A 27,368-nucleotide genomic window follows, 5' to 3' on the forward strand; every position below is an offset into this window, starting at 1 on the left:
GTAGTTATGAAACTTCTAAACTCAGGTTTTATAATCCAGGCTCGCTGGCCAATCAAGGAACTGTGATTCCGGTCACGTGATCGCATTTTTACGTAACAAACGGGTGTACACCTGTATGTTGCCAAGTCTCTATTGGCACATGAACTAGAGACACATTGTAGGCTACAGCTATGGCTAAACACAGTTTTTAAATACATTTCTAATAACCGGCATACATTGTATGTCGATTATCTAGCCTACAATGTCGGTCCAACACCCCGACAGAGAGGACGACGTCGAAGGAAGAAGAGGATTCTTCATCGAACCAGAATACGACTGGGACGAGGAGCAGGATAATGTAGACCACCACACACTTATTTTACAAAAAGCTGATGCACTGGCATCAGAAAACCGTCTCAAAGAAGCCATCGATGTTTACTCGATGGCCTTGAGATATGGTTCTGTAGGGCCGGAGCAGATGAGCACTTTAGTGGATTGTATTCTGCGCAACTTCAAGAGAAAGCTGGGAAAGGATGAGGCGCCTTCGGAACGAAAGCTACATATTTTGGATAACGCCGGGGAGGAGGATGTTTTTGACTGCTCGAATTGTCACAGATTTCTAGGCGAGCCCGTGACTATCGGTTGTGGACATTCGTACTGTAAAAGATGTTTACAACATCAGCTGCTCTCCAAATGCAAGCTGTGTAGCGAGGTAGGAGGCATGCCGACGGAGCTTAAAACGAATGTGATTCTATTCGGACTTTTGGAAAAGTGGTTTCCCGAGGAGCTGAAAAGGTCTAGAGCTATTAGTGAAATTGAAGACCTGTCTCGAAGGAAACATTTCGAGGAGGCCGTATCACTAGCGACAAATATGATTGAATCTGGTGAGTGGGGGGAGGAAAGGCTTGTGGATTTCACTTCCCTTCTTTGTTTTGTATGCTATGATGAGACATTTAGGAAATATGTCTAAGCATGAAAACAAAGTTATTTTAGTCATTCCCTGTTACTGTTTCTGGTATTTATTATTAAAGAGTAGGGAAGGGGAGTTCCACTGACTATTATTGTCATGTGTTTGACTGTAGTTTTTTTGGCAGCGTTTACAGGCAGCCCAATTCTGATATTTTTTTCACAAATATTATCTTTTGACCGATTAGATCTGAAAAATATCAGATGTGGTTGGTCAAACGACCAAATAATTGGAAAACATGATAATTGGGCTGCCTGCGTGAACGCAGCCTTTGTGCCACTGATGTAACCCTCGTGCCACCCTGTTACAACATTTCTTAAATTGGGCATGCGCACAAGCAGCGAGTTTCATAAGGCAGGTCGTGACACAGTGGATCGTTTTGTAACTAAGTAGCGGGGGATGGGTTTGCCAAACAGTCATGTTATAACGTTTGGTCCCCTCTCAAAGTCCGAAAAAGACTAAATGTGCTGCCCAATCAAGGCATGGCGGTGCAGTTCACGTGGTGGCATTTTTAAACGGGTGTGTGTTGCCAAATCTCTACTGGTACATAAGACACTAAAAAGTCCAATTGCAGAGAGAGTGTCAATGCAAATATTGCGAAGGCAATAAAAAGTGACAGCACGGAAGTCTACAGTCATTGCTGTAGGCTGTGTCTAGATTCCTTCAGTCATTAGATGAGGTTAATGACACCAGACATACAATTAGTGATATAAAAAAAAATAATACCTAAGAGATTCCTGAAAGTTGTCATTCTGTCTCCTATGGGTAATACTGAGCGATTAACCAACATTTCAGTTATTTTTCGTTTTTTAAACAACTAATTGACCGACATCTGTTAAATTATCTGAATTCCATTGATTGTTTAAAAAAAAAAAACTTCTGTGAGCTCAGTGCTGTTTCTTTAGAGAAATCAGATCAAGCCCAAACTGTGCGATGTAGGCCTAGTAGGGAGTTGTAGTTTACATCATGCCAAAATTTTACATAGTTTAGTGCAGAAAACATCATAATTAACAACAAATTACCATAATCCATTGCTCGCCTACTTGTCCAGCCATTGTTTCTTCAGCTGCATTAACACAGGCAGCCCAATTCTGATATTTTCTTTCGCTAATTGTTATTTGACCAATCAGAGCAGCTCTGAAAAAGCTCTTAATGTGAAAAGATCTGATGTGATTGGTCAAAAGACCAATTAGTGGACAAAATATCAGAATTGGGCTTCCTGTGTAAACACAGCCTTTTAGGCCTGCTATGTTAGGTTAGTGTGGGGGCAGACACGAGAAGACAGAAGAATGCACTATCGAGATGGATAGAGACCAGTTGCTTTGTGAGGTATCTACCTGAAAATGAAATGAAGACTTGGAATGAAGTAATAGTCATCAAATAAAACAAATGAAATATACACAACAACTTAAATATATTATTAAAGTAAATGATGGTTAATAAGTATGCTTTGCACAATAGCATGCTTTGCACAATAGCATGCACAATGACATGCTAAATGTAGCCCTAGCGTGTCATGTAAATGCTTATTGAATGATAAGAGCGAGAATGTTGAGAGAAAAATGTGTCTAACAATCTCTTGTATGGTTGTTGACCTCACAATTAGACCAACATATTCAGAAGCTGTTTCTTCAGAAGACATTTATTTGCGTATATATTTTAAACGCTAAAGAGAAAAAAGTAAATGCTAAAGAGTAATAAAGTCATCCGTTCTAAGCCATGCTAAACTGGTGTATGTTTATACATTTAATAAGGGGGTGTGGAGGTATAACATAAAGATGACAGATATCTGAGTCAACCTGAAGTTGTTCATGCTGTGATGTAGTATTATAATGGAGTTCTGGATTTTCTGGAACCCGACTTGCTGTTGCTAGAAATACGAAGATTTCTGCTCATGCAAGATCCGCTAGCCTACTTCCTGTCAGCTACTGCTCAGTCACTCTGTGACTCCGCTGCCGCTTGTACACAAAATAGTATAAATAAACATAGTTCTTGGACTGTAAAAAACAACAACAACAACAAAAATCACTATATACTATTGTAAACATAAGCACAACAGAAGCTAGAGCCTGCACAGCATATCAAACAAGCAAGACACAGACAGGCAGTCGTTACACACATTGGCTAAACAGGGATCAGACTGCAGGCTATATATATGGCAGCAAAACTAAAAAGATGACATCATCACACACAACGCTAATTGTTTTTCCCCAATGCAATGTGTCGACTCCGTCTTGCTTGTGCTACGCTAATATCCATGACAACAGAATGAGAAGGTTGTAATGTAGCCTTCATATATATTTTTGGAAAGTTTGTTCAAATCGCAGCTTCATCATGTCGGATCAAATTGGTTGAGGGGTAGGTAAAAGAGAGAACCGCGAATGTGTGTGTAAAATAACACGTGCAGAACGGGATTTGCATTTTTAGATTTGAGAAATACGTTCCCAGTGGGGCGGGGTGCGAAAACTCTTTATTCATAGCCTCGGCCATATTATAAGGTCACCTCCATGACCCTTGCACCTCTGTGAAGATAACTCATCAAACTGCACAGGCTCCCCTCTCTCTTGATGTTAAAACTGATCTCACTTATTAATAAATAAATATTTGAGCACTTATTGAATATAAGTGTAGCCTAAAGCTGCTTTCTTTGATTTGGGTTTAAATGAGCGCAAAACGCATTGTTTGGTCTAGAGGTGGAAAGTTGTGCCCTTATCTTTCAACATTGTTTAATGTGGAAATGTTGGCAACTGTGAGACACGGTAGCAAATGTAAGAGCCCATAGCCAGTGTGGCATTTTGGGTTAGCTAAGGACTTCGCTGAGGTGACTTTGGTTTTGGGGCCTAGACGTGTGACACAGTTGCAGTGCCAACGCTGTTGGCACAGTCGGTCACCACCACAGAGCAGCAAGAACCAAACAAGAGGTGCCACCGCTATGACATCACTGTATCTGTCTGAGACTTGGTGAGCTAGCCAAGCCTGAAGCACATAAGCTAATATGGAGTAATCCCCCTTCTAGTGAAGTGAATCACAGTCGTTATCTGTCTTTTCCCCAATACAGCGGAAAACCCACCGGGGTGCATCTCAATAGTCTAAAGGGGCTTCGTTTTCTTGACCTTGTCCTTCATCTGTACTGATCTACAAAGGCATGTTAGGTTAAAGCAAACCAGACAGTGTCTCCTATCCAGGGGTCTTGCTGGACAGTAGACAGGGTGGGTGAAGGAAAGGAGACCGGGAGAGGAAGCCACTTTGAACTATGGAGATGCAACCCTTGTGCGTTTTGTAGACATGTCACCTCTAGCCACAGGCTCAGAATCACAGAGGCCCATCTTGGACCACAAACCGCAAACAAGATGCCACAATGTGTGTCTCTTTTCCTGCCAGCGATGCACATGATTTTGAACATTCATCATAGAAGACCAAATAGGCCTAGTCTATGAACTCAGCTGATAGCTGGGAAGCTTAACCTGGTCTACAGTGTTTTCCCTGTATTCATTTAGTCTCCATACAACAACAACAACAACAACAACAACAGAAATAACAATTATTTTTTATTTATATATATAAACAGTATATTTAAAAAAAATCATTTAAAAAAATTTTTTTTAAACAATCTTCAGGATGTAAAAACGATTTCAGTGTAAACTTAAATGACTAAACCCACACAAAGTATGTAGAACATATAATTGACCTACATACTTGTTTTATAATGTATTCTTTGAGAATTAGAAATCACCAAATAAATGCTACGACGGAAATTTCCAAAACGTTGAATTTAGAAGTATTTTTGGCATGGCTGGATTACTGACAGGCTACGTAGTGTATATGCCCAGGGGCCCTGATTGGGGGTCCCTGTTGATTTAAAAAATAATAATTTTTGAGCATAAGAACACAGAAATAGCCATGGCAAAATGCTTAGAATTGCAGGAAATTAGCTTTCACACTTCAGAAGTTTCTCTCATTTATAGAATTGCAGGATGCTTCTCTCTGCTGCCAATTCCGGACTGATTTAAGACCTTCCGGACCAATTTCATGCCTTGGACCATTAACTAGGACTACTCTTTGACAGGAGTGTCACGGTCTTCACAGGCCCCCAGTGTGCGGTCTGGAGTGGGAAGTCACGAGCTCTGCTGGTTGGCTACTGCGTAGCAGCCTAGTGGTGCCAAAAACCCTGGTCTGCACTAGAAAGCCTATGTAAATTAAGATTGCTAGAACAGACTCATTTATTTTTTTATTTTTTAGATGCCCATTTTGGGCTCTATAATGTGTTTATTATGATCTAGTTCGATCCCCTCGGTAAACTCTTTAAAAGTTTGCTACCAACCAAGATATTTAATTAAATAGTGATCGCACCCTGATGCACGTGGTATTCACGTGGTATCCGGTATTGATGCCGATGTCATCTAGCAGCGTTGGGTTGACTCTCGGGTAGGATGAAAACGACTACATCGACCATCATCCTTTGCTAGTCACGGCCACTTTGACCATGATCCTAAGACATTTTTTGTTGCCATTCAGCTCCATTCAGCAATATGGGGAGCTTCAAATTCAAATACATATTTCATACTTCATGTGCCATCAGGAGTTTTCCGTACGAATATGTGGATGACGTACAGTTACTTCGGAAAGTATTCAGACCTCTTCACTTTTTGCACATTTTGTTACGTTACAGCCTTATTCTAAAATGGATTCAATCTACACACAATACCCCATAATCACAAAGTGAAAACATGTTTTTAGACATTTTTGCTCATTTATTGAAAATAAAAAACAGAAATACCTTATTTACATAACTATTCAGACCCTTTGCTTTGAGACTCGAAATTGAGCTCACGTGATTTGGAAAAGCACAGACCTTTCTATTAGAGGTCGACCGATTAATCGGAATGGGCTTAGTTTTCTTGACCTTGTCCTTCATCTGTACTGATCTACAAAGGCATGTTAGGTTAAAGCAAACCAGACAGTGTCTCCTATCCTAAATTGAACTTTTCATAACTATCAGAAAACTGTATTTTAGGACACCGATTTGGCCGATTTAAAAAAAATTAAAAAAATAAAAATAATTATTTTATTTTTTAACTCATTTATTTAATCTTTATTTAACTAGGTAAGTCAGTTGCCTCGTTCAGGGGCAGAACGACAGATTTTCACCGTGTCAGCTCGGGGGATTCAATCTTGCAACCTTACAGTTAACTAGTCTAACGCTCTAACCACCTGCCTCTCATTGCACTCCATGAGGAGACTGCCTGTTACACGAATGCAGTAAGCCAAGGTAAGTTGCTAGCTAGCATTAAACTTATCCTATAAAAAACTATCAATCAATCAATCATAATCACTAGTTAACTACACATGGTTGATGATATTACTAGTTTATCTAGCGTGTACTGCGTTGCATATAATCAATGTGGTGCGTATCGTTGCTACAATGTGTACCTAACCATGAACATCAATGCCTTTCTTAAAATCGATACACAGAAGTATATATTTTTAAACCTGCATATTTAGCTAAAATACATCCACGTTAGCAGGCAATATTAAATGTGAAATTGTGTCACTTCTCTTGAGTTCATTGCACGCAGTCAGTGTATATGCAACAGTTCGGGCCGCCTAATTTGCCAGAATTGTACGTAATTATGACATAACATTGAAGGTTGTGCAATGTAACAGGAATATTTAGACTAATGGATGCCACCCCTTAGATAAAATACGTAACGGTTCCGTATTTCACGGAAAGAATAAACATCTTGTTTTCGAGATGATAGTTTCCGGATTCGACCATATTAATGACCTAGGCTCGTATTTCTGTGTGTTATTATGTTATAACTAAGTCTATGATTTGATAGAGCAGTCTGACTGAGCGGTGGTAGGCAGCAGCAGGCTCGTAAGCATTCACTCAAACAGCACTTTTGTGCGTTTTGCCAGCAGCTCTTTGTTGTGCGTCAAGCATTGCACTGTTTATGACTTCAAGCCTATCAACTCCCGAGATTAGGCTTGTGTAACCGATGTGATATGGCTAGCTAGTTAGCGGGGTGCGCGCTAATAGCGTTTCAAACGTCACTCGCTCTGAGACTTGGAGTGGTTGTTCCCCTTGCTCTGCATGGGTAACGCTGCTTCGAGGGTGGATGTTGTCGTTGTGTTCCTTGTTCGAGCCCAGGGTGGAGCGAGGAGAGGGACGGAAGCTATACTGTTACACAGGCAATACTAAGGTGCCTATAAGAACATCCAATAGTCAAAGGTTAATGAAATACAAATGGTATAGAGAGAAATAGTTCTATAATTCCTACAATAACTACAACCTAAAACTTCTTACCTGGGAATATTGAAGACTCATGTTAAAAGGAACCACCAACTTTCATATGTTCTCATGTTCTGAGCAAGGAACTCAAACGTTAGCTTTTTTACATGGCACATATTGCACTTTTACTTCTCCAACACTTTGTTTTTGTATTATTTAAACCAAATTGAACATGTTTCATAATTTATTTGAGGCTAAATGGATTTTATTGATGTATTATATTAAGTTAAAATAAGTGTTCATTCAGTATTGTTGTAATTGTCATTATTACAAATATAAAAATAAAAAAATTGGCTGATTAATCAGTATCAGCTTTTTTTTGGTCCTCCAATAAATCGGTATCAATATCAGCGTTGAAAAATCATTATCGATCGACCTCTACTTTCTATATAAGGTCCCACAGTTGACAGTGAATGTCAGAGCAAAAACCAAGCCATGAGGTCAAAGGAATTTTCTGTAGAGCTCCGAGACAGGATTGTGTCAAGGGACAGATCTGGGGAAGGGTACCAAAACATTTCTGCAGGATCTGAATGCTTATGAAAATGCCATATTTCCGCTTTTCATTTGATTTGATAAATGACAAAAATGTCATAACCTGTTTTTGCTTTGTCATTATTATACTTTGTGTATATTGATGACGGGGGGGGGGACAAATAATCAATTTTAGAATAAGGCTGTAACGTAACAAAATGTGGAAAAATTGAAGGGGTCTGAATTCTTTCCGACTGCATTGTATGTGCTATCACTATCTACTGGTTTTAATGTCTATGTGTCTTCATGTCATGTGTTTGACATGGAATCCTTCTATGCATGTAGCCTAAGCTCTCATTCCGTCATAATTTGCTATTATGTTTTAATGTATGCTTTTCTCATGACACGGATATTTCGCCCTAGAGTTATGGTCATCTTCGGTGACAGATCAAAACATATTTTGAAATTGGGCTTTGTCTGAAATTTAAAACTTTTTTATTTTTTTTTCATCATATAATTTGTCTCTGCTCTCCTCCTTTTTCCTTCCCTCCTTTTTTCCCAGATCCTGGGGATGAGGCAGTGCGGTGGTCACGGGTCCAGGCCTACACCGGGCTCCAGCAGTACCGATTGGCCCTGGAGGACGCTGAACTCTGTCTTAGCTCTGCCCACTCTGCAGAGGTAGGTTACTGGATCAATGGGGCAAACTGTGTGTTGAGTTCAGTAGGCACAAGTATAGAAAAAAATATATTTAGGAAATTAAAACAAATGTTATCGGAGGTTTTAAGTTTGCTGAGGCCTACTTCATTCACTTGTCTGCTCCCCAGCACTATCATTATCCTTAGTACTTACCAGGCACCCTGTGACACTTTTAAACAGGAAACTAGAAGCCTATAGCTCCGGTTATATCCTCCACGCTTTTTACACCGTGTGATGCGTCATGGAGGGAAAGTGGAGGCTGATTAGTGGCTCAGTCAGGTTTAAATGTGTTAGCAGAGCCATCCTGAATAAGAACCGGTAGGATATATTTTAGGATGTCTTATCGCTATAAACAGCATGGTTCACTATGTCCTCTAATTCTATTTTTAAGTCTTGATAAATTATATAATATTACGGTTTAACCTTCCATCCCTTTGGAACTTTTTTCTGTTATCAAATGTTGATTTGTTTTTCCTTTACGTAACGTTTTTGGGTTCAGAGCCTCTCATTTGGGAGTTGTGCATTTGTTTGTTACACATTTGGTCACACTTTCTTTTCACTTTTCTCTGTACCTTGAGCTATTTTAATGGTCCAATGCAGATGTTTTTATTTTAATACCAAATAATTTCTGGGTTAAAAATGAAGAGCATTACTGTCACTGTTTTCAATTCAAATGGGCAATTTCACAAGCGAGAATTTTGCTAAGACTGTCTGGGAGTGGTCTGAGTGGGGGGGGGGGGGGGGAATTCTGATAACTAGCTGTTATTTGCAGAGAGGTTTGGAACTCTCCTTTCTTATAGGTCTATTAACTAATTTACAACCTGGTGATGTCACCAGGTAGGCCAAAATTCCATCCCACCAAGGCTGAAATGTCAGGTGGTCTTTTCAAACCACTCTTACTCTCAAAGGGCAATATCATAATTTTCATAATTTGACAGTATTATTCCAACCTCATAGTGTGGAAATATACAGTGGGGTCTGAAATTGACACCCTTGAAAAAGATGAGCAATAATGACTGTATAAAATAAATAATACAAATACTTAGCTACTGTATATTGTATGCTCAAAGAAATTGGGAAGTTATAACAATTTATGCTAATACAATTGCTCAGAGAAAGAGATTTTGTTTAACAATATTTTTTTTCTCTCAAATGGTAACGGTCAAATAATCTTTAGACCGTTACCATAAATACTCTTATACAGTGCCTTGCGAAAGTATTCGGCCCCCTTGAACTTTGCGACCTTTTGCCACATTTCAGGCTTCAAATATAAAACTGTATTTTTTTGTGAAGAACCAACAACAAGTGGGACACAATCATGAAGTGGAATGACATTTATTGGATATTTCAAACCTTTTTAACAAATCAAAAACTGAAAAATTGGGCGTGCAAAATTATTCAACCACTTTACTTTCAGTGCAGCAAACTCTCTCCAGAAGTTCAGTGAGGATCTCTGAATGATCCAATGTTGACCTAAATGACTAATGATGATAAATACAATCCACCTGTGTGTAATCAAGTCTCCGTATAAATGCACCTGCACTGTGATAGTCTCAGAGGTCCGTTAAAAGCGCAGAGAGCATCATGAAGAACAAAGAACTCACCAGGCAGGTCCGAGATACTGTTGTGAAGAAGTTTAAAGCCGGATTTGGATACAAAAAGATTTCCCAAGCTTTAAACATCCCAAGGAGCACTGTGCAAGCGATAATATTGAAATGGAAGGAGTATCAGACCACTGCAAATCTACCAAGACCTGGCCGTCCCTCTAAACTTTCAGCTCATACAAGGAGAAGACTGATCAGAGATGCAGCCAAGAGGCCCATGATCACTCTGGATGAACTGCAGAGATCTACAGCTGAGGTGGGAGACTCTGTCCATAGGACAACAATCAGTCGTATATTGCACAAATCTGGCCTTTATGGAAGAGTGGCAAGAAGAAAGCCATTTCTTAAAGATATCCATAAAAAGTGTTTAAAGTTTGCCACAAGCCACCTGGGAGACACACCAAACATGTGGAAGAAGGCGCTCTGGTCAGATGAAACCAAAATTGAACTTTTTGGCAACAATGCAAAACGTTATGTTTGGCATAGAAGCAACACAGCTCATCACCCTGAACACACCATCCCCACTGTCAAACATGGTGGTGGCAGCATCATGGTTTGGACCTGCTTTTCTTCAGCAGGGACAGGGCCAAATAAAGGACCATTCTGGGAGAAACCTGATGGAGTCTGCAAAAGACCTAAGACTGGGACGGAGATTTGTCTTCCAACAAGACAAGGATCCAAAACATAAAGCAAAATCTACAATGGAATGGTTCAAAAATAAACATATCCAGGTGTTAGAATGGCCAAGTCAAAGTCCAGACCTGAATCCAATCGAGAATCTGTGGAAAGAACTGAAAACTGCTGTTCACAAATGCTCTCCATCCAACCTCACTGAGCTCGAGCTGTTTTGCAAGGAGGAATGGGAAAAAATGTCAGTCTCTCGATGTGCAAAACTGATAGAGACATACCCCACGCGACTTACAGCTGTAATCGCAGCAAAAGGTGGCGCTACAAAGTATTAACTTGTCCCACTTGTTGTTGATTTCTTCACAAAAAAATTCAGTTTTATATCTTTATGTTTGAAGCCTGAAATGTGGCAAAAGGTCGCAAAGTTCAAGGGGCCGAATACTTTCGCAAGGCACTGTAAATAAAGTAGCCAAAAGTTTAGTATTTGATCCCATATTCCTAGCACGCAATGACGACATCAAGCTTGTGACTCTACAAACTTGTTGGATGTTTTTGCAGCTCGTTTTGGTTGCGTTTCAGATTATTTTGTGCCCATTAGAAATTAATGGTAAATCATCTATTGTGTCATTTTGGAAGGACTTTTATCGTAAATAAAAAATATAATATGTTTATGAACACTTCTACATAAATGTGGATTCTACCACGATTAAGGATAACCCTGAATGAATTGTGAATAAAATGTTTATTTTGCTATGGGTGGGTGCTGCTTTGGTGACCAGTGAGCTGAGATAAGGCAGGGCTTTACCTAGCACAGACTTATAGATGACCTGAAGCCAGTGGGTTTGGCGATGAATATGAAGCGAGGGCCAGCCAACGAGATTATACAGGTCGCAGTGGTGGGTAGGATATGGGGCTTTGGTGACAAAACGGATGGCACTGTGATACACTGCATCCAATTTGCTGAGTAGAGAGTTGGAGGCTATTTTGTAAATGACATCGCCTAAGTCAAGGATCGGTAGGATAGTCCATTTTATGAGGGTATGTTTGGCAGCATGTGGGAAGGATGCTTTGTTGCGAAATAGGAAGCCAATTCTAGATTTAATTTTGGATTGGAGATGCTTAGTGTGAGTCTGGAATGAGAGTTTACAGTCTAACCAGACACCTAGGTATTTGTAGTTGTCCACATATTCTAAGTCAGAACCGTCCAGAGTAGTGATGCTGGACGGGCGGGCAGGTGTGGGCAGTGATCGGTTGAAGAGCATGCATGTAGTTTTACTTGCATTTAAGAGCAGTTGGAGGCCACGGAAGGAGAGTTGTATGGCATTGAAGCTCGTCTGGAGGTTAGTTAACACAGTGTCCAAAGAAGGGCCAGAAGTATACAGAATGGTGTCGTCTGTGTAGAGGTGGATTAGAGAATCACCAGCAGAAAGAGTGACATCATTGATGTATACAGAGAAAAGAGTCGGCCCAAGAATTGAACCCTGTGGCACCCCCATAGAGACTGCCAGAGATCCCGACAACAGGCCCTCCGATTTGACACACTGAACTCTATCTGAGAAGTAGTTGGTGAACCAGGTGAGGCAGTCATTTGAGAAGCCAAGGCTATTGAGTCTGCCGACAAGGATGCAGTGATTGACAGAGTCGAAGGCCTTGGCCAGGACAATGAAGAAGGCTGCACAGTACTGTCCTCTATCGATGGCAGTTATGATATAGTTTAGGACCTTGAGCGTGGCTGAGATGCACCCATGACCAGCTCGGAAACCCGATTGCATAGTGGATAAGGTATGGTGGGATTTGAAATGGTCGGAGATCTGTTTGTTAACTTGGCTTTCAAAGACTTTGGAAAGGCAGGGTAGGATAGATATAGTTCTGTAACAGTTTGGGTCTAGAGTGTCTCTCCCTTTGAAGAGGGGGATGACCGTGGCAGCTTTCCAATCTTTAGGGATCTCAGACGATATGAAAGAATGGTTGAACAGGCTAGTAATAGGGGTTGCAACAATTGCGGCGGATAATTTTTTAGAAAGAAAGGTTCCAGATTGTCTAGCCCAGCTGATTTGTAGGGGTCCAGATTTGCAGCTCTTTCAGAACATCAGCTATCTGGATTTGAGGGAAGGAGAAATGGGGAGGCTTGGGCAAGTTGCTGTGGGGGGTGCAGAGCTGTTGACCGGGTAGGGGTAGCCAGGTGGAAAGCATGGACATTCATAGAAAAATGCTTATTGAAATTATGAGTGAGAAAGTTGCAGAGGGTCAAAGAACATGTTCCCAAGACATGCTAATCCCCAAGATTATTCTTAATAGTGAGAGGATAGTTGAAGAGGTGGAAATATATAGTTGGGGATAAACATAAAGGCCCGAGCTAGGAGCCACATAGGGTACAGCTTTTGTTTCAATTTGTATTTCCCATAACTGCTGATTTAGTTGGTAATGTGTAGTTTAGCAAACTAGGCTACTCAGCACGAGTCATGCCTCTCTTAGAGAGAAGACAAACTGGTTCAGTACCCCAAGGGGTTAGGAATTTTTGCATTGTATGTTAATCCTATTCAGTGAAGCCTGGCAACTGTATTGATGTTGAGTGATCCAGGTCTTGTTGGCTCTTGTTGTCAGGCTACCTGCATTGTGTTCTAACTAGGGCCCCTTCTCCCGATGAACACTTCCTGTTGAACGAGGGAGAGCTTGGTTTGTTGTTTTGAAAAGATTGTTGTTTTTAAAGTGTATTGGAAAGTTTCTTAGTAGCTAACTAACATTTTACTTTGGATCCCGCGACGCATTTGGCATCAGTTGCTGGGACTGCTACTCTCTGTCCAGTGATCCTGCCGACCAGTGGTCCAGCCAAGGCCGAGTCTGAGGAGCTATTTGGCGTAGCTGCCTTTCAAGCTAGTGGGGTTTCTTGAGGGCTTGAACACAGCCTGTGTCCCAGTTTGCCATTGTGCCTGGGACCTCGGATTGTCCCGGGTTTGTGGCTGTCGATCCCTGATGCTTGTTGTGTTCAATCTTCCCCGTGACCTGGCTTGTCTGGAACTGTGAGGATTAGCAGCGTAATCTACGCTGTTCGCTACCATGACAAAGACCAAAGCCAGCGGGAATACCGTTGAAGACAGTGGTGTCTCTCTATCACAGGTGAAGGGTCTTTTAAACAAACAAAAATTGTTCTACAAGCAGTTACAGCAACAAAAAATAGCTTCAAGTGTTTTGTCTAAATACTGGTCGATTCAACTAATAAAATAATGGACGACCTTACCAGAGAGGCCCAGGACCTGAAGAACAGTTTGCAGTTCTCCCAGGGTCAGCTCGATGAGGTGAAACAGGAGAACGGCAAGATGACTGCAATCTGTAAGTCATTGAGAGAGGACATCAGTTCTGTGTGTGAATCCATGATAACAATGACAGAGAAATCTCTGAGGGATAATCTCGAGGGACAATCAAGGTGGAACAACATAGTTGTGGATGGAATTGAAGAATCCCCACATGAGACCTGGATGGAATCTGAAGACAAAGTGAGGGAAATGATCTCTGAGAAATTGAAGATGGCCCACCGGAAGATTGAGGTGGAGCACCCCCACAGGACTGGAAAACCCACCACCGGCCCTGGTGACAAGCCCAGGCCGATAGTGGTCAAATTCCTGAGGTTCAAGGACAAGGTAGCTGTTCTGGGAAGAGCCAAGAACTTGAGAGGAATGTATATCTTCCTCAATGAGGACTATCATGAAGCTGTGCTCCAGAAAAGGAAATAACTTATCCCAGCCATGAAAACTGCCAGCGCACGTGAGGACATTGCTTACATCTGCTATGACAGGCTCATTGTCCACCCTCCCTCCCAGAAGCCTGGAAGGCATGAGAGAGTCAAGCCTATGGGTTTGCAGCTTCAACCCCTCAGCACACACACACCAATTGATTAATGGAGTGCTGAATGTATACATTTATTCTCTTGTTTTGTTTGCCCTCTTCCATATTGTGTCTATCTCTGATAAGCTACCCAGGAAAGGGATGACAATAGCCCATATTAATATATGTATCCTTAGAAATAAGGTTAATGAAATCCATAACTTGCTAACATCAGACAGCATTCCTATATTAGCCATTTCTGAGACTCACGTAGATACTTAATTTGATGATACAGCAGTAGCAATACAAGGATATAACATCTATAGAAGAGACATTTATGGGGGAGGTTTTGCTCTATATATTTAGATCCATATCCCTGTAATGCTTTGAGAAGATCTTATGTCAAGTGTTATTGAAGTGTTGTGGTTGCAGGTTCACTTGGCACATCAAAACCCTTTTGTTGCTGTAGGCCACCAAGTTCTAACAGTCAGTATCTAAATAATATATGTGAAATGCTTGATTGTGTATGTGATGTAAACCGAGAGGTCTACTTTCTTGGGGACCTTAATAAGTACCGTTTTTCATCAAGATGTCTGCTTAAGAGGAAGCTTCTCAGTGTAACCAGTGCCTGTAATCTGATTCAGGTTGTTAATCAACCTACCAGGGTGTTTACAAACACTACAGGGACAAGATCATCCACATGTATCGATCACATTTTTACTAATACTGTAGAACATTGCTCTAAAGCTGTATTGGGTGCAGTGATCACAATATAGTGGCTATATCCAGGAAAGCCAAAGTTCCAAAAGCTGGGCCTAAAATAGTGTATAAGAGATCATACAAAAGGTTTTGCTGTGACTCTTATGTGGATGATGTTAAAAATATTTGTAGGTCTGATATTTGTAGGTCTGATGTGATTAATACGGCGCATCCAGACTTGATGGATTTATGAAATTGCTTCTTCCAATTATTGATAAATGTGCACCTGTTAAGAAACTGACTGTTAGAACTGTTAAGGCTCCATGGATTGATGAGGAATGGAACATCTGTAATGGTTGAAAGAGATGGGGCAATAGGAGTGGCTAATAAGTCTGGCCAAACATCTGACTTACTGCAAATTGATAAATTATGTGACTAAACTCAACAAAAACAAGAAACTGTTTTGAAGCCAAGATCAATGATATAAAGAATGATGGAAAAAAACTTTGGAGTACTTTAAATGAAATTATGGGCAGAAAGGCAAATTCAACTCCATCTTTTATTGAATCAGATGGCTTATTCATCAGAAAACCATTTGATGTTGCCAATTATTTTAATAATTACTTCATTGGTAAGGTGGGCACACTTAGGCAGGAAATGCAAACAATGAACAGTGAGCCACCGTATTCAAATTTTGTAAAGTTAGTGTGGGAGAGGTGGGAAAATGATTGTTATTGATCAATAATGATCAACCTCCTGCCATTGACAACTTAGATGGAAAGCTACTGAGGATGGTAGCTGACTCTAGCCACTCCTGTCTGTCATATCTTTAATATGAGCCTAGAGGAAAATATTTGTCTTCAGGCCTACTACTCAAGCGGCCTTTACTGGTTCTATGCTGTCAGCTTTTTACTTATTAATGAATTGATTTTATTTATTTAACCTTTATTAAACTAGGCAAGTCAATCGGTTAAGAACAATTTCTTATTTACAATGATGGCCTACCAAAAGGCCTCCTTTTAAAAAAAATATATAAAAAAAAAAATAGGACAAAACACATATCATGAAAAGAGAGACAACGCTACATAAAGAGAGACCTAAGACGACAACATAGCATGGCAGCAACACAACATGACAACAACATGGTAGCAACATGACAGCAGCACAACATGGTAGCTGCACAACTCTTAGCACAACATGGCAGCAGCACAACGCTTAGAAATCTGTTGGGAAAAAATTACCAAATGTTTTTTTGAATTAACAATAGACTTTCAGCATGCTTATAGAGAAGGGTACTCAACATGTACTGCACTGACACAATTGACTGATGACTGGTTGAAAGAAATTGATAATAAGAAGATTGTGGGAGGTGTACTGTTAGATTTCAGTACGGCTTTTGATATTATTTGATATTATTGACCACATATTATTGACAACTGATGCGTTATGGCTTTTCAACCTGCCATATCATGGATTCAGAGCTATCTATCTATAGAACTCTAAGGGTTTTCTTTAATGGAAGCTTCTCTAATGTCAAATATGTGAAGTGTGGTGTACCGTAGGGCAGCTCTCTAGGCCCTCTACTCTTTTCTATTTTTACCAATGACCTGCCACTGGCATTAAACAAAGCCTGTGTGTCCATGTATGCTGATGATTCCACCATATACGCAACAGCAATCACAGCTAACGAAGTCACTGAAACCCTTAACAAAGGGTTGCAGTCTGTTTTGGAATGGGTGGCCAGTAATAAACTGGACCTGAACATCTTTAAAAGTAAGGGCATTGTATTCGGTACAAATCATTCCCTAAGGTCTAGACCTCAGCTGAATCTGGTAATGAATCTGGTGTGGCTGTTGAACGAGTTGAGGAGACTAAGTTACTTGGTGTTACCTTAGATTGTGAACTGTCATGGTCAAAACATATAGATTTAATGGTTGTAAAGATGGTGAAAGTCTGTCTGTAATAAAGAGATGCTCTGCTTTTTTGACACCACATTTCAAAAAAGCAATTCCTTCAGGCTCTAGTTTTATCTTATCTCGATCATTGTCCAGTCGTGTGGTTGAGTGCTGCAAGGAAAGACATAGTTAAGCTGCAGCTGGCCCAGAACAGAACGGCACGTCTAGCTCTTCATTGTCATCAGAGGGCTGATATAAATACTATGCACGCCAGTCTCTCTTGGCTAAGAGTTGAAGAAAAATAATATAAGAAAAATGAATGTGCTGAAAATCCCAAATTGTTTGCACAGTCAACTTACACACAGCTCGGACACACACACTTACCCCACCAGACATGCAACCAGAACAAATTTAAGAAAGCGTACAGTATTATATTGAACCCCATTATTGCATGGAACTCCGTTCCATCTCCGTTCCAGCTCAAATGAACAGCAAACCTGGTTTTTAAAAAACAGATAAAGCAACACCTCATGGCACAACGCCTCTCCCCTATTTGACCTGGATAGTTGGTGTGTGTGTATTGATATTGTGCAGCGACATAACCTATCTCCCAGAGTCTCCACTTTGAAGTCTTACACTCATTATAACCCCGTCCCTCTCTCTCTCTCTCCCAGGGTTTCTACTGGAAGGCCAAGGTGCTCCAGGACATGGGCCAGGTGGACGACTCGCTGCAGGTTTTCCTCCACTGTCTGGCCCTGGACGAGGACTTCACCCTGGCAAAACGAGAGGTGGAAATGGTGAGAGAAGGAGTTGGGAGGGAGAGGGATGTTGTTGTTGAACTAATTTGCTTTGGAAATGATGGTTAAGTCCCCTTATTCTTCCTGGAAGCTTTGGAACTTGCCATGAGTGAAAGGAGATATTGTATCTTCTCAATGTCTTTCTTTTCTTTGTGAAGAGTTTGCTCTGTTGAGCCAAACTTCTATGTGTATCAATGATAGACTCCCCCCCCTATCACAAATGGCAGTGCCTAAGTTTATAAACTAGAATAAATATATCTTTAAAAAATGTTTATCTCTAGGAGCGTTTGAAGTTTAGACCCCTTAGCGCCATAGTTCGTTTCATAAGAAGCCATTTGCTCTCTGAGTACCCCCTTTTGTCTAACTTAAGCCATGCGTTTCCCGGGTACAGATTTGCTTACCATCCATGAAAAGGAACACTGTGTGCCTTCCTTTGCTGATGGCCTTGCATCGGCTAGCGAGGTTATTACCCGTAGCATGGGCCTAATGGAATCAAGCCCTTAGGCGCTTGCGTGAGAGATGGAACATATCGGGCTGACAGCGGCCTTAATAACACAATCACATTATTTATAGAGAGAAGCGTCTGTTTTTGCGGGTGACGGAAAATGTAGTGACTCTGATGCACTGTGAGTTTTGCTTCGGTGATGACTTAGTTAAGGTTCAGAGGGCAGTAAAGCGTGTTTCTTTTATTTTTTTGTGGACACCCTGTTGAAAAAGAGTTGGAATGGGCATAGTTAGGCCTATCCGTCGCTTTGCTTCTCTTTTTGGTTACACTTTATTCTCCTATTACCACTTGTATCTGTTTGGTATGTGCTATAAAAGTACTTGGTAACAGTTGGGACGTCACGTAATTTGTTACAATTGAAGCGCCATGACGAAGAAGCGAAGTCTTGGGTAGTAATTAATGATAATATATTCACTAATTAACGTGGTGTCTCAGTTAAAAGAAAGCGTTAAAAAATATTTTCCTTCCACCCTCAACACCACATCCCGACTTAGACTCCCATGTTTTTGAAGCTGTGTTTTTCCATGCAATTTCTGTAATCAACTGACACAAGTTTACTTTCAAGTGAGCCGGCCCTCCTGTAATGACATAAACCGCCATCTTCATCCCAAATGGCACCCTATTCCCTATAAAGGACATTACTTTTGACCAGAGGCCTACGTCGTGCGCTATGTAGGCAATAGGGTGTAACTTGGGACCGAGACGACGTGCTGTTACGTAAGCCCGAGACACTGTGGACCGTTGTCCGATCTCAATCGCTGACGGGGTTTCCGATGTGAAATGTCAGGGGGGGGGGACCCTGGTGGAGTGTCAGCGGGGGGGACCCTGGTGGAGTGTCAGGGGGGGGACCCTGGTGGAGTGTCGGGGGGGGGGGACCCTGGTGGAGTGAGAAAGTAGGCCTGTGTAACTTTGATCGTGTTGTTGACGTGCGGATTTGCGTCCTTGTTGTTTCCCTCTTTAGGAAGAGCTTTGTCTGGCTGAGTTGTTGAATGCAAATGGCTTCTCTTTCCGCTCAAGATGGGTATTGTCTGAAACCTGCTCTCACGGTTTGATTGAAAAGAGCTATGTGGGATTGTCTGTGTGATGTTTGTGCCTGTGTGCCTAAGCAAAGGTGTGCTTGTGTTTTCTTTAACTCCTCTAATATGGGGAGTAGCCTATCTCATGAGGTGCTAAAAAAATGGGGCTTAATACATCTCCTTTTTAAATGCTGATGTAAACACAAATTCCCCATCTTATGATCCTGGATGGGCCCCAGGTTAGCAGATACAAAAGTTGGCCGTTTTATGTGTCTGGGTGTAACGGGGGAATGGATGAGGATTGGATAGATTTAAAGCGATTGGAACGGGGCCCGGGGGTTCGTCAGCATCTAACAACATGTTATGGACTGAGAGAGTGAAAGAAGGTGGAACACAACCCACATTGGTGCCAGTGGTCACTCCCAGTCTTGGCCAGCCACTTTACTGCATTGCGGTCTAGTCGGGGGGGACACATGCTTGGCATAGCCTAGCCTAGCCCCCCCTCGGCTTCAAGACCTTAAACTTAGCCTCTAACTACATCTCTGTCTGACTGGAGAGAGCATTCCTAGATAGAGAATGACCCTTGCCTCACGTCTTGTGTCCCCCTCCTCTGTACTGTGTAGTGTCCGTGTGAATCTGTCAGGATGTTGTGTTACTTTGTTATATTGTTATTGTGTTATTAGCTTCTTCTTGAACTTGGCTTCTAATCCACTATTTTTGGGGATTTTCTTTATACGCTGTTCATGTGAATCGTGTTATAAGTTCCTTGTGGTCTAGGCTCCGATTCCTCCATATTTGTCCGATTTCTCTATCCAGTTGCACTGCTCCGATGGCTAACGCAATGTGTACCGCAGATACTGTGCGACCTGCTGTCTCCGGCCGGCGAGAACGTGAAGGTGGGCCTGAGGGAGACGGCGCAGAGCACATCGCCTCACCTGCGTAGTAAAACTGTGGTGGCGGACGCCCAGGCCAGAGCCCAACAGCATCAGGCCGAAGCCAAACACCCTGCCCTGCACCAAGTCCAGGCTCGCACTTCCTTGGCAGGCCCCAGCCCCGTCGCACAACACGAGGTACGCTAACTGGCGCGCTTGATACAGCCCTGAATCACTAGGGCGGTCTTAAAAGTTCAACAATGTCGAACACTCCTTTTAACTTTTTTTTAACTCTCTCTCTCTTTCTTTCTCACACCCCCCTCCTCTCTTTCCGTCCAGAAGCCGGGTCGCTCCGGGAGCCTGGAGCGTTCGGGCCTCAGCCGCGGTCACTCGGCGCGAGCCCACGGGCCGGGCCTGGGTCTGGGCAGCTTGGATGAGGGTCTGAAACGTGTCTGCTCCGCACCCCAGCTGGGGGACCAGGAGAAAGGCGTGCTGCTGAAGAGGAAGCTGTCGGCCTCCGAGGGCGGACCCCACGTCGTCTACAGCCACGGGAGCAAGCATAAGAAACAAGGAGGTGGTAATCAAGACCGCTGCTAGTATGTCGTAATTAGAAAGGGAATAGTTAAGCTCAGGGATATTCAACCGCGGGCAGTTTTTTCGTTTAGCAGATGGTCTGGGAAACGGAACATAATTACTAATCATTTGTAGACTGCATATTGACCTCAAGAAGCCCGAACAGATATAATGTCTGACTGAAACATGATTATTTCAAACCTTGCTTCCATTTGTATATGATCAGATAACTTTGGGGGGCGAAATAAAACCACCCACGGGCCAAATTCCTGTTGGGGAACCCTGGTTTAGCTTGAGTGCTGGCTCTTTACATTGTTTTTAAATTGGATTATTCCTGGGTTATAGCAACTAAAATATGCACGCCGTGTATATCAGTGGCATAGCCGGAACCGCCACAGTGTCAATTAGCAGCGTTCCCATTAGCCACTGCCAGGTACCTTTGCTGTGTCTGTGTTTGTATGCGTACTTTGGGTGTGTGAAGTGCTTGACGTTCTCCTGCTGTTTCCTCTGTAGGGGCCTGTGGTGTTTCGAGCCAGGGAGCCTCAGCGCGAGCTCACAGAGTCGTGCCCAGGGACCTACTGGACCCCAACGACCTGGAGTGTTCCCTCTGCATTAGATTGTTCTACGAACCGGTGACCACGCCGTGCGGTCACACCTTCTGTAAAAACTGCCTGGAGCGCTGTCTGGACCACACACCCCAGTGCCCCCTCTGCAAGGAGAGCCTCAAAGAGGTAAGAGGAGACCACCACCAACTCAGCGCCTGCTTTTCTTAGAACTGGAAGGGAGTCCTTAGTTTCACTAAGGTTACGTCTCAAATGGCATCCTGTTCCATATATGGGGCACTACTTTTGATTGGCCCTGGTCAAAAGTAGTGCACTAAATAGGGAACATGGTGCCATTTGGGACAGTCCCTAAGACAATTAACTTGGGGAAGACCTCTTCTTAAAGGGCATGTCCTCAAAAAGGAAGCTTAACCTTAATCTTCTTTCCTTCCTCCTCTCTCGCTCTCTCTCTTTCCCCCCCCCCCAGTACCTAGCAGCCAGGAAGTACACAGTCACCAGTGTGCTGGACCGAGTGATAAAGCAGTACCTGTCTGAGGAGCAGTCAGAAAGGCAGAAGACTCACCTGGAGGAGACCAAAGAGCTCGCAGAGTGAGTTGTGCTCCTTACATGGAATTCTGACATAGAATTAACCTAGAATGTCCATTCTGGTAATTGTATTGCTATGGCTTCCGGCTTCTCTCTGAACCCTTTTCTCTCTTTCTCCCTGGTTGTCCTACTTTAAAAAGTAAATAAATGAATACAGCAGAGATCATGCAAAACACACACAGCAGACAGGTTCACCTAATGTTAGCACTGACTGTTAGATGGAATTCTATTTATATAGATTTTTACTTCGTCTTTGGAATGCACGTCACCCTTGAATCACTTTGACTTGTGAGAGATGCACGAGTGTCTCAGCATCATCTAACTCTCTCTCTCTCTCCCTCTGCAGCCTGACGAAGAATGTCCCCATCTTTGTGTGCACCATGGCCTACCCGACCGTGCCTTGCCCCCTGCACGTCTTCGAACCGCGCTACCGCCTCATGATCCGCCGCTGCATGGAGACCGGCACGCGGCAGTTTGGGATGTGCATCAACGACGCTCAGAAAGGGTAGGCACGGTAGCACCCGATACAAGCACCTGCTGGCGTAGGCAAGCGCACGCACACATTACACGTAGACACTCACTCAAATGCGCACACACACACCATTCTGATGCGCACTAATGCGTCACCTTCTGTTACCTCACCCTGGACAACAGTTAAAAGGCGAGAGGGATGGGGGGGGGCCTGCAGATTTATGAAAATACTAGCTAATAGGATTTTGACTGAATCAAATCCTCAAATCAAATCCAACTTTGAAGCCTCCTCCTGATGGAAAAATACAATTCAAAACATTTGAATGAGATTTAAGCATGTCTATATGCTAATATTTCTGTGTTTCAAGATGCCTTAGGCTACTGTACCTTCTCTCAAATGAGTTGAATGCCGACGTTTGACTTGACTATGCAACGGCCCTGTGTAAGTTCACTTAAACGAAGTAGGCCATTGACAAATCACTGCAAATCGACTGCTTACAATGAGCCAGTACCTTTTCACAATGCTTTGAATGGCTGTCTGATTTGACTATGCAGCGACCATGTGCAATATATTTGTGGTCCTCTTCAGCTCAGTTGGTGGAGCGTGGCGCTTGCAATGCCAGGATAGTTGGTTCGATCCCTTACGTAAAATGTATGCAGGCATGATTAAGTTGCTTTGTACAAAAGCGTGTAATTATGTATGCAACTGTATTTTAGCAATATCGATAGACCAATATAGACCATTGACCATAGACTATATGATTACAACAAAGTACAGTTCAGAATATTCCCGTTTCAGATTTGTGGAGTACGGCTGCATGCTGATCATCCGGAGCGTCCACTTCCTCCCAGACGGGCGTTCCGTGGTGGACACCATCGGAGGGAAGAGGTTCCGGGTGCTGACCCGCGGGATGAAGGACGGGTACTGCATCGCCGACATCAAGTACCTGGAGGATACCAGGGTAAGAACCCATGTTCTCTTACTTGAAAATATTGGTTCTGATTTTTTTTATTTTTTATTATTGTTTATTTTTTTGTAAAGAAAGGATCACAAAATAATCCTCTATTATACAATAAAAAACACAAATAGAGACAAAATGATATTGAAATCCATTTTCCATAGGTGTGAATAGCTTGATAATAATTCCCACTCACGAGTTTAGCACAGCTTGAATTAGCCTAATGTTTTAATTTAAATAATCCACTTTTCATTTCATCATTCACCCTAGAAGGCCTCCTGTAAAAACAAAATTGTATTTTAGTTTATCAGAGGCCATTTGTCCATGAATTATGGTAGTGTGGTGTTTTGGTGAATCCTACACTGCAATCTATGCTTTCAAACCTAATGTCCCTCTTGTATGGTTAAAATGAGTTGATTGGTTGATTGACAGGTGAGCGGCGACGAGGAGCTGACACAGCTGCAGCAGCTGCACGACGCCGTTTACGAACAAGCGCGCACCTGGTTCCAGAACCTCAAGAACCGCTTCCGCAACCAGATCCTTCAGCACTTTGGCGCCATGCCCGAGAGAGAGCCCGACATCCAGGTCAGAGCTAAGACACAAACCGCATCCCATCATATAGTGTTCCCCCGCTCCTTTAGGGCTCACTATAGCAAAATGTTTTGCAACAGAGTATGAACGTGATTGTTTCTTATTGGACAAGTTCAGTTAGTCCCTCCCTGTTTCAGGCTTTCTTCCATTTGGTCCTTAAATTAATACGACCCAGGTTTACAAAACAGGAAGTAGCTCCGTTAATGCAGTGTTCGAGAATGGTGTGGAGTGTCGCTCCCATAGAAACATAATCTCTTTCTATGGTTTCTCCACTGATCTAGAATAGATCATTGTGGGTAATTCTTAACTAATCCTCTGGAGGAAGGTGTCAGCCCCTTATCCTCGACACTTACGTCACAGACACACACAGATATACAATTGGAGGCGCAATATCCAATGGAGGCATAGCATTTTTCATGGAACATTTGGAATGGCACAGTTATATAATTGGGATAATGTGTGGCTGGACCCTGGCTATATATGGAGATACTAGGATTAATGATGAGTGTCTGGGGATGAACCGTAGTTAAGAATAGATTACATTTCCGCTGCGTGTGTGTGTGTTTCTATTAAGAAATGTTTTGTCATACCTGTGTTATATGGTCTAATATACCACGGCTTTCAGCCAATCAGCATTCAGGGCTCGAACCACCCAGTTTATAATAAACAACATGTAACTCTGACACAGCAACATCCAATAAATGGCAGATTAGGTTCAAGCTGCTTAAGATGCAAGCTAATTCACCACATCAGTCATTTTCTGAGATTCTTTGCTCAATTATAGAACAGCCTATTTAAGATACAGACTCTCTAAATGAGCTACTACATCTTGTAAATCTAAAGTGTCTCCATTATATCTGTCTGATGTAAGGCATGTACTGAACTGCGGCTGACTCGCTAGCCTCTGCTCTCGAGTTCCTTATAGATCTGAAATGATTGGATAGGAGTATCCAATATGGCAATTATTCCACCTAGTCTTTCAGATGTCATGATAGTGTTTAAATCTATGCAATCACATTTGTTTGTTCTGTGACCCCTTAAAGCCTTTTGATTTTGTTTGTGGCCCAGCAACAACAAAAAACAATCGCCAACAAGCCATTGTCTGTCCATTGTTTTGGGTGAGTGATATCATGTTTCTGGTCAGTGATTTTCCTTTCCTCCTCTCTTCCAGGCGACACCCAACGGTCCGGCTTGCTGCTGGTGGCTGCTGGCCGTGCTGCCCATCGACCCTCGCTACCAGCTGTCGGTGCTTTCCATGACCACGCTGCGCGAACGCCTGGTCAAGATCCAGCACATCCTCTCCTACCTGCAGAGCATCCCCAACGAGTAGAAGAGTAGAGTTCTACCCGACCACCGCTACTTCTTACATCCTGGTTCCGACACCGTGTACCTCCATACCACATCTAACAACACAGACTCCCACGACTCCATACATCGGATGTCGCTACTTATTACTGCTGAGGCATCCCCCACAAGACATCCGTGAGACATCTGGACAGTGAGACGTCAATGAGACATCTCCCTGAGAAGACAGTCACACAACACTTCTACGACACCAGCAAGATCCCAGTCACATAAGCAGCTAGCTTTAGCAACACGACAGCTAGCTTTAGCAGCACGACAGCTAGCTTTAGCAGCACGACAGCTATCACACACCAGCTAGGTTCATCAGCGAGAATCTACAGACGGCTGAGAAATCAGCTGAATTCTAAGAATTGGTCTTATCTCTTGTAATGACGCTTTCTCTCTCCGTCTCTCTCTCTCCACCCTCCAGGGGCGTTCTTGTCTCTGGTTTTTGGTAGGCTGAGATAGATGTTTCTCTCTCTCTGTGATGTTGGCCACTGTCAGCTTGGTTACTAGAGAGAGAAATTGGTGAAGGAGATGTCTCCGGTTGTCTTGTCTACTCAAGACGACCCAAGCAGCCTCTCTATTCGGTCACTGTTGAAGGGTAAAATGGAGGGGGCGGGTGGATGTGTGTTTGTTTCTATGGGTGGACGGTGCTTCTGTGCAAATCCCAAATGCTGAAATTGAGTCTGTCGGAGGGGGAGGGGGAGGGGGGGGGGGGGGGGTGAATAGTAGAAGGTTGGTGGTAACATATGGAGGGAGGGTTATACTAGAATTGTTTGTGTGCTACAAAGCCCAACAAGTGGGATGGTGCAGCCTTACAATTACACTGAGAAAAAAAAAAAGTGTGAATCTTACTCTTCCAGTCATTAAGCCCCTCTGTCACTTCTCTCTGTCGACTAAACGCACAACTTCCTTCACCGCTGCCACCTGGTGGTGGTGGGACCCTGGTGAAAAAGAGAGCTTCCCCCTTTTTTTTATTCATGTCTCCCAAGTTTTTACTTTGACATAAATGTTTTGTTTTCTTCCAACACTTCAGAAAGAAAACCCTTGTGGCAGCCATTTTGTCCAGTCTGTAGTATAGCTACAGATGTTGGACTGTGGTCTCGTCGGCTCCCAAGTTCTGTTCTCTTTAACAGTTTTTTTTTCATGGCTGAAAACAAGGCGCAACTAAAAAAAAATCCAGACTTCCAATATACATGATTTACTCTGTATTTTGTTTTTGTTGATGTTTCTCAGTGGATACGAACCTCTTGAGTCCCGATAGCTTATGAAGCGGCATTGATTTTGCATTGGGGATGTTTCCCATTCCGAGTTATCCATTCTTGAGAGAAACATCAAAAGTCATCCATGTGACTCGAGTGTTGTATTTCCTATCTCTCTTCTAAGCCAAACCTTTCAACTTCCTGTTTAAATTCAATGTTAACTGAAGTCATTTTTAAGGACAGATATAGATAAATATATATTTTGACAGTATGTTTGTATGTACAAAATCACAAAAGGGGAACTTGCAATATTGTGACACAGTGAAAAGGAAAAAACACTAAACAATGACCTGCATTCAGCACTGCAAGGGTTAAAAGTCACCCTGTTGTCAAGTAAAAAAACAGTCACCTGCCTTTTGTAAAAAAAAAGGACTAATATAGGTGAATATATCTGGGGTGGTCGATTTCAGACTCATTTTTGCCTTATACCATTTTAGCGTTTTGCTTTGAACCTCACAATGCGACGGCTTGGTTAGCGTTCCTTCTGCCGTACTAGTAATTGTGATATTTGTGTTAATTATTTGTTGTTTCTTTAGCCGCGTCATTGCCGAATCGTTCACAATGTGTATAATGTATGTCAATTGCGGCTTTGTTTCGATTAAACCATTTTGTTTTTGGACAGATCATGCTTTCTCTCGAATGTTTAAATTATCAATTTTCAATAATAAATGAACTCATTTTTTTCAACTCGAAGCCTCAAGTGGTATTATGTTAACGTCTGGAGTAAATCTAACCCATGAACGTAACGCATTGTCAATGTAACCATCCCGATCCC

At 42.4% G+C, this 27,368-nt stretch overlaps 1 protein-coding gene across 2 annotated transcripts; it reads left to right on the forward strand.

Annotated features, from left to right (window-relative positions):
• On the forward strand, positions 1–27,280 carry lonrf1l (LON peptidase N-terminal domain and ring finger 1, like). 2 transcript variants are annotated; one of them, XM_036933454.2, is made up of 11 exons: positions 1–863; positions 8,272–8,387; positions 17,727–17,849; positions 20,225–20,440; positions 20,582–20,816; positions 21,329–21,546; positions 21,845–21,966; positions 22,310–22,468; positions 23,234–23,396; positions 23,826–23,978; positions 25,156–27,280. In XM_036933454.2, exons 1-11 carry the CDS (start codon positions 242–244, stop codon positions 25,312–25,314), a joined length of 2,286 nt encoding a protein of 761 aa, XP_036789349.2. In that variant the 5' UTR covers positions 1–241; the 3' UTR covers positions 25,315–27,280. The 2 variants fall into 2 exon arrangements, with proteins under 2 accessions (XP_036789349.2, XP_036789350.2); XM_036933455.2 differs by having other exon boundaries at positions 33–863; positions 20,585–20,816.
• Positions 27,281–27,368: the final 88 nt, after the last annotated feature.

The sequence above is a fragment of the Oncorhynchus mykiss genome, chromosome 10 (genome assembly GCF_057628025.1).
Source record: "Oncorhynchus mykiss isolate SJ-2025 chromosome 10, ASM5762802v1, whole genome shotgun sequence".
NCBI classification, from domain to species: Eukaryota; Metazoa; Chordata; class Actinopteri; order Salmoniformes; family Salmonidae; genus Oncorhynchus; species Oncorhynchus mykiss.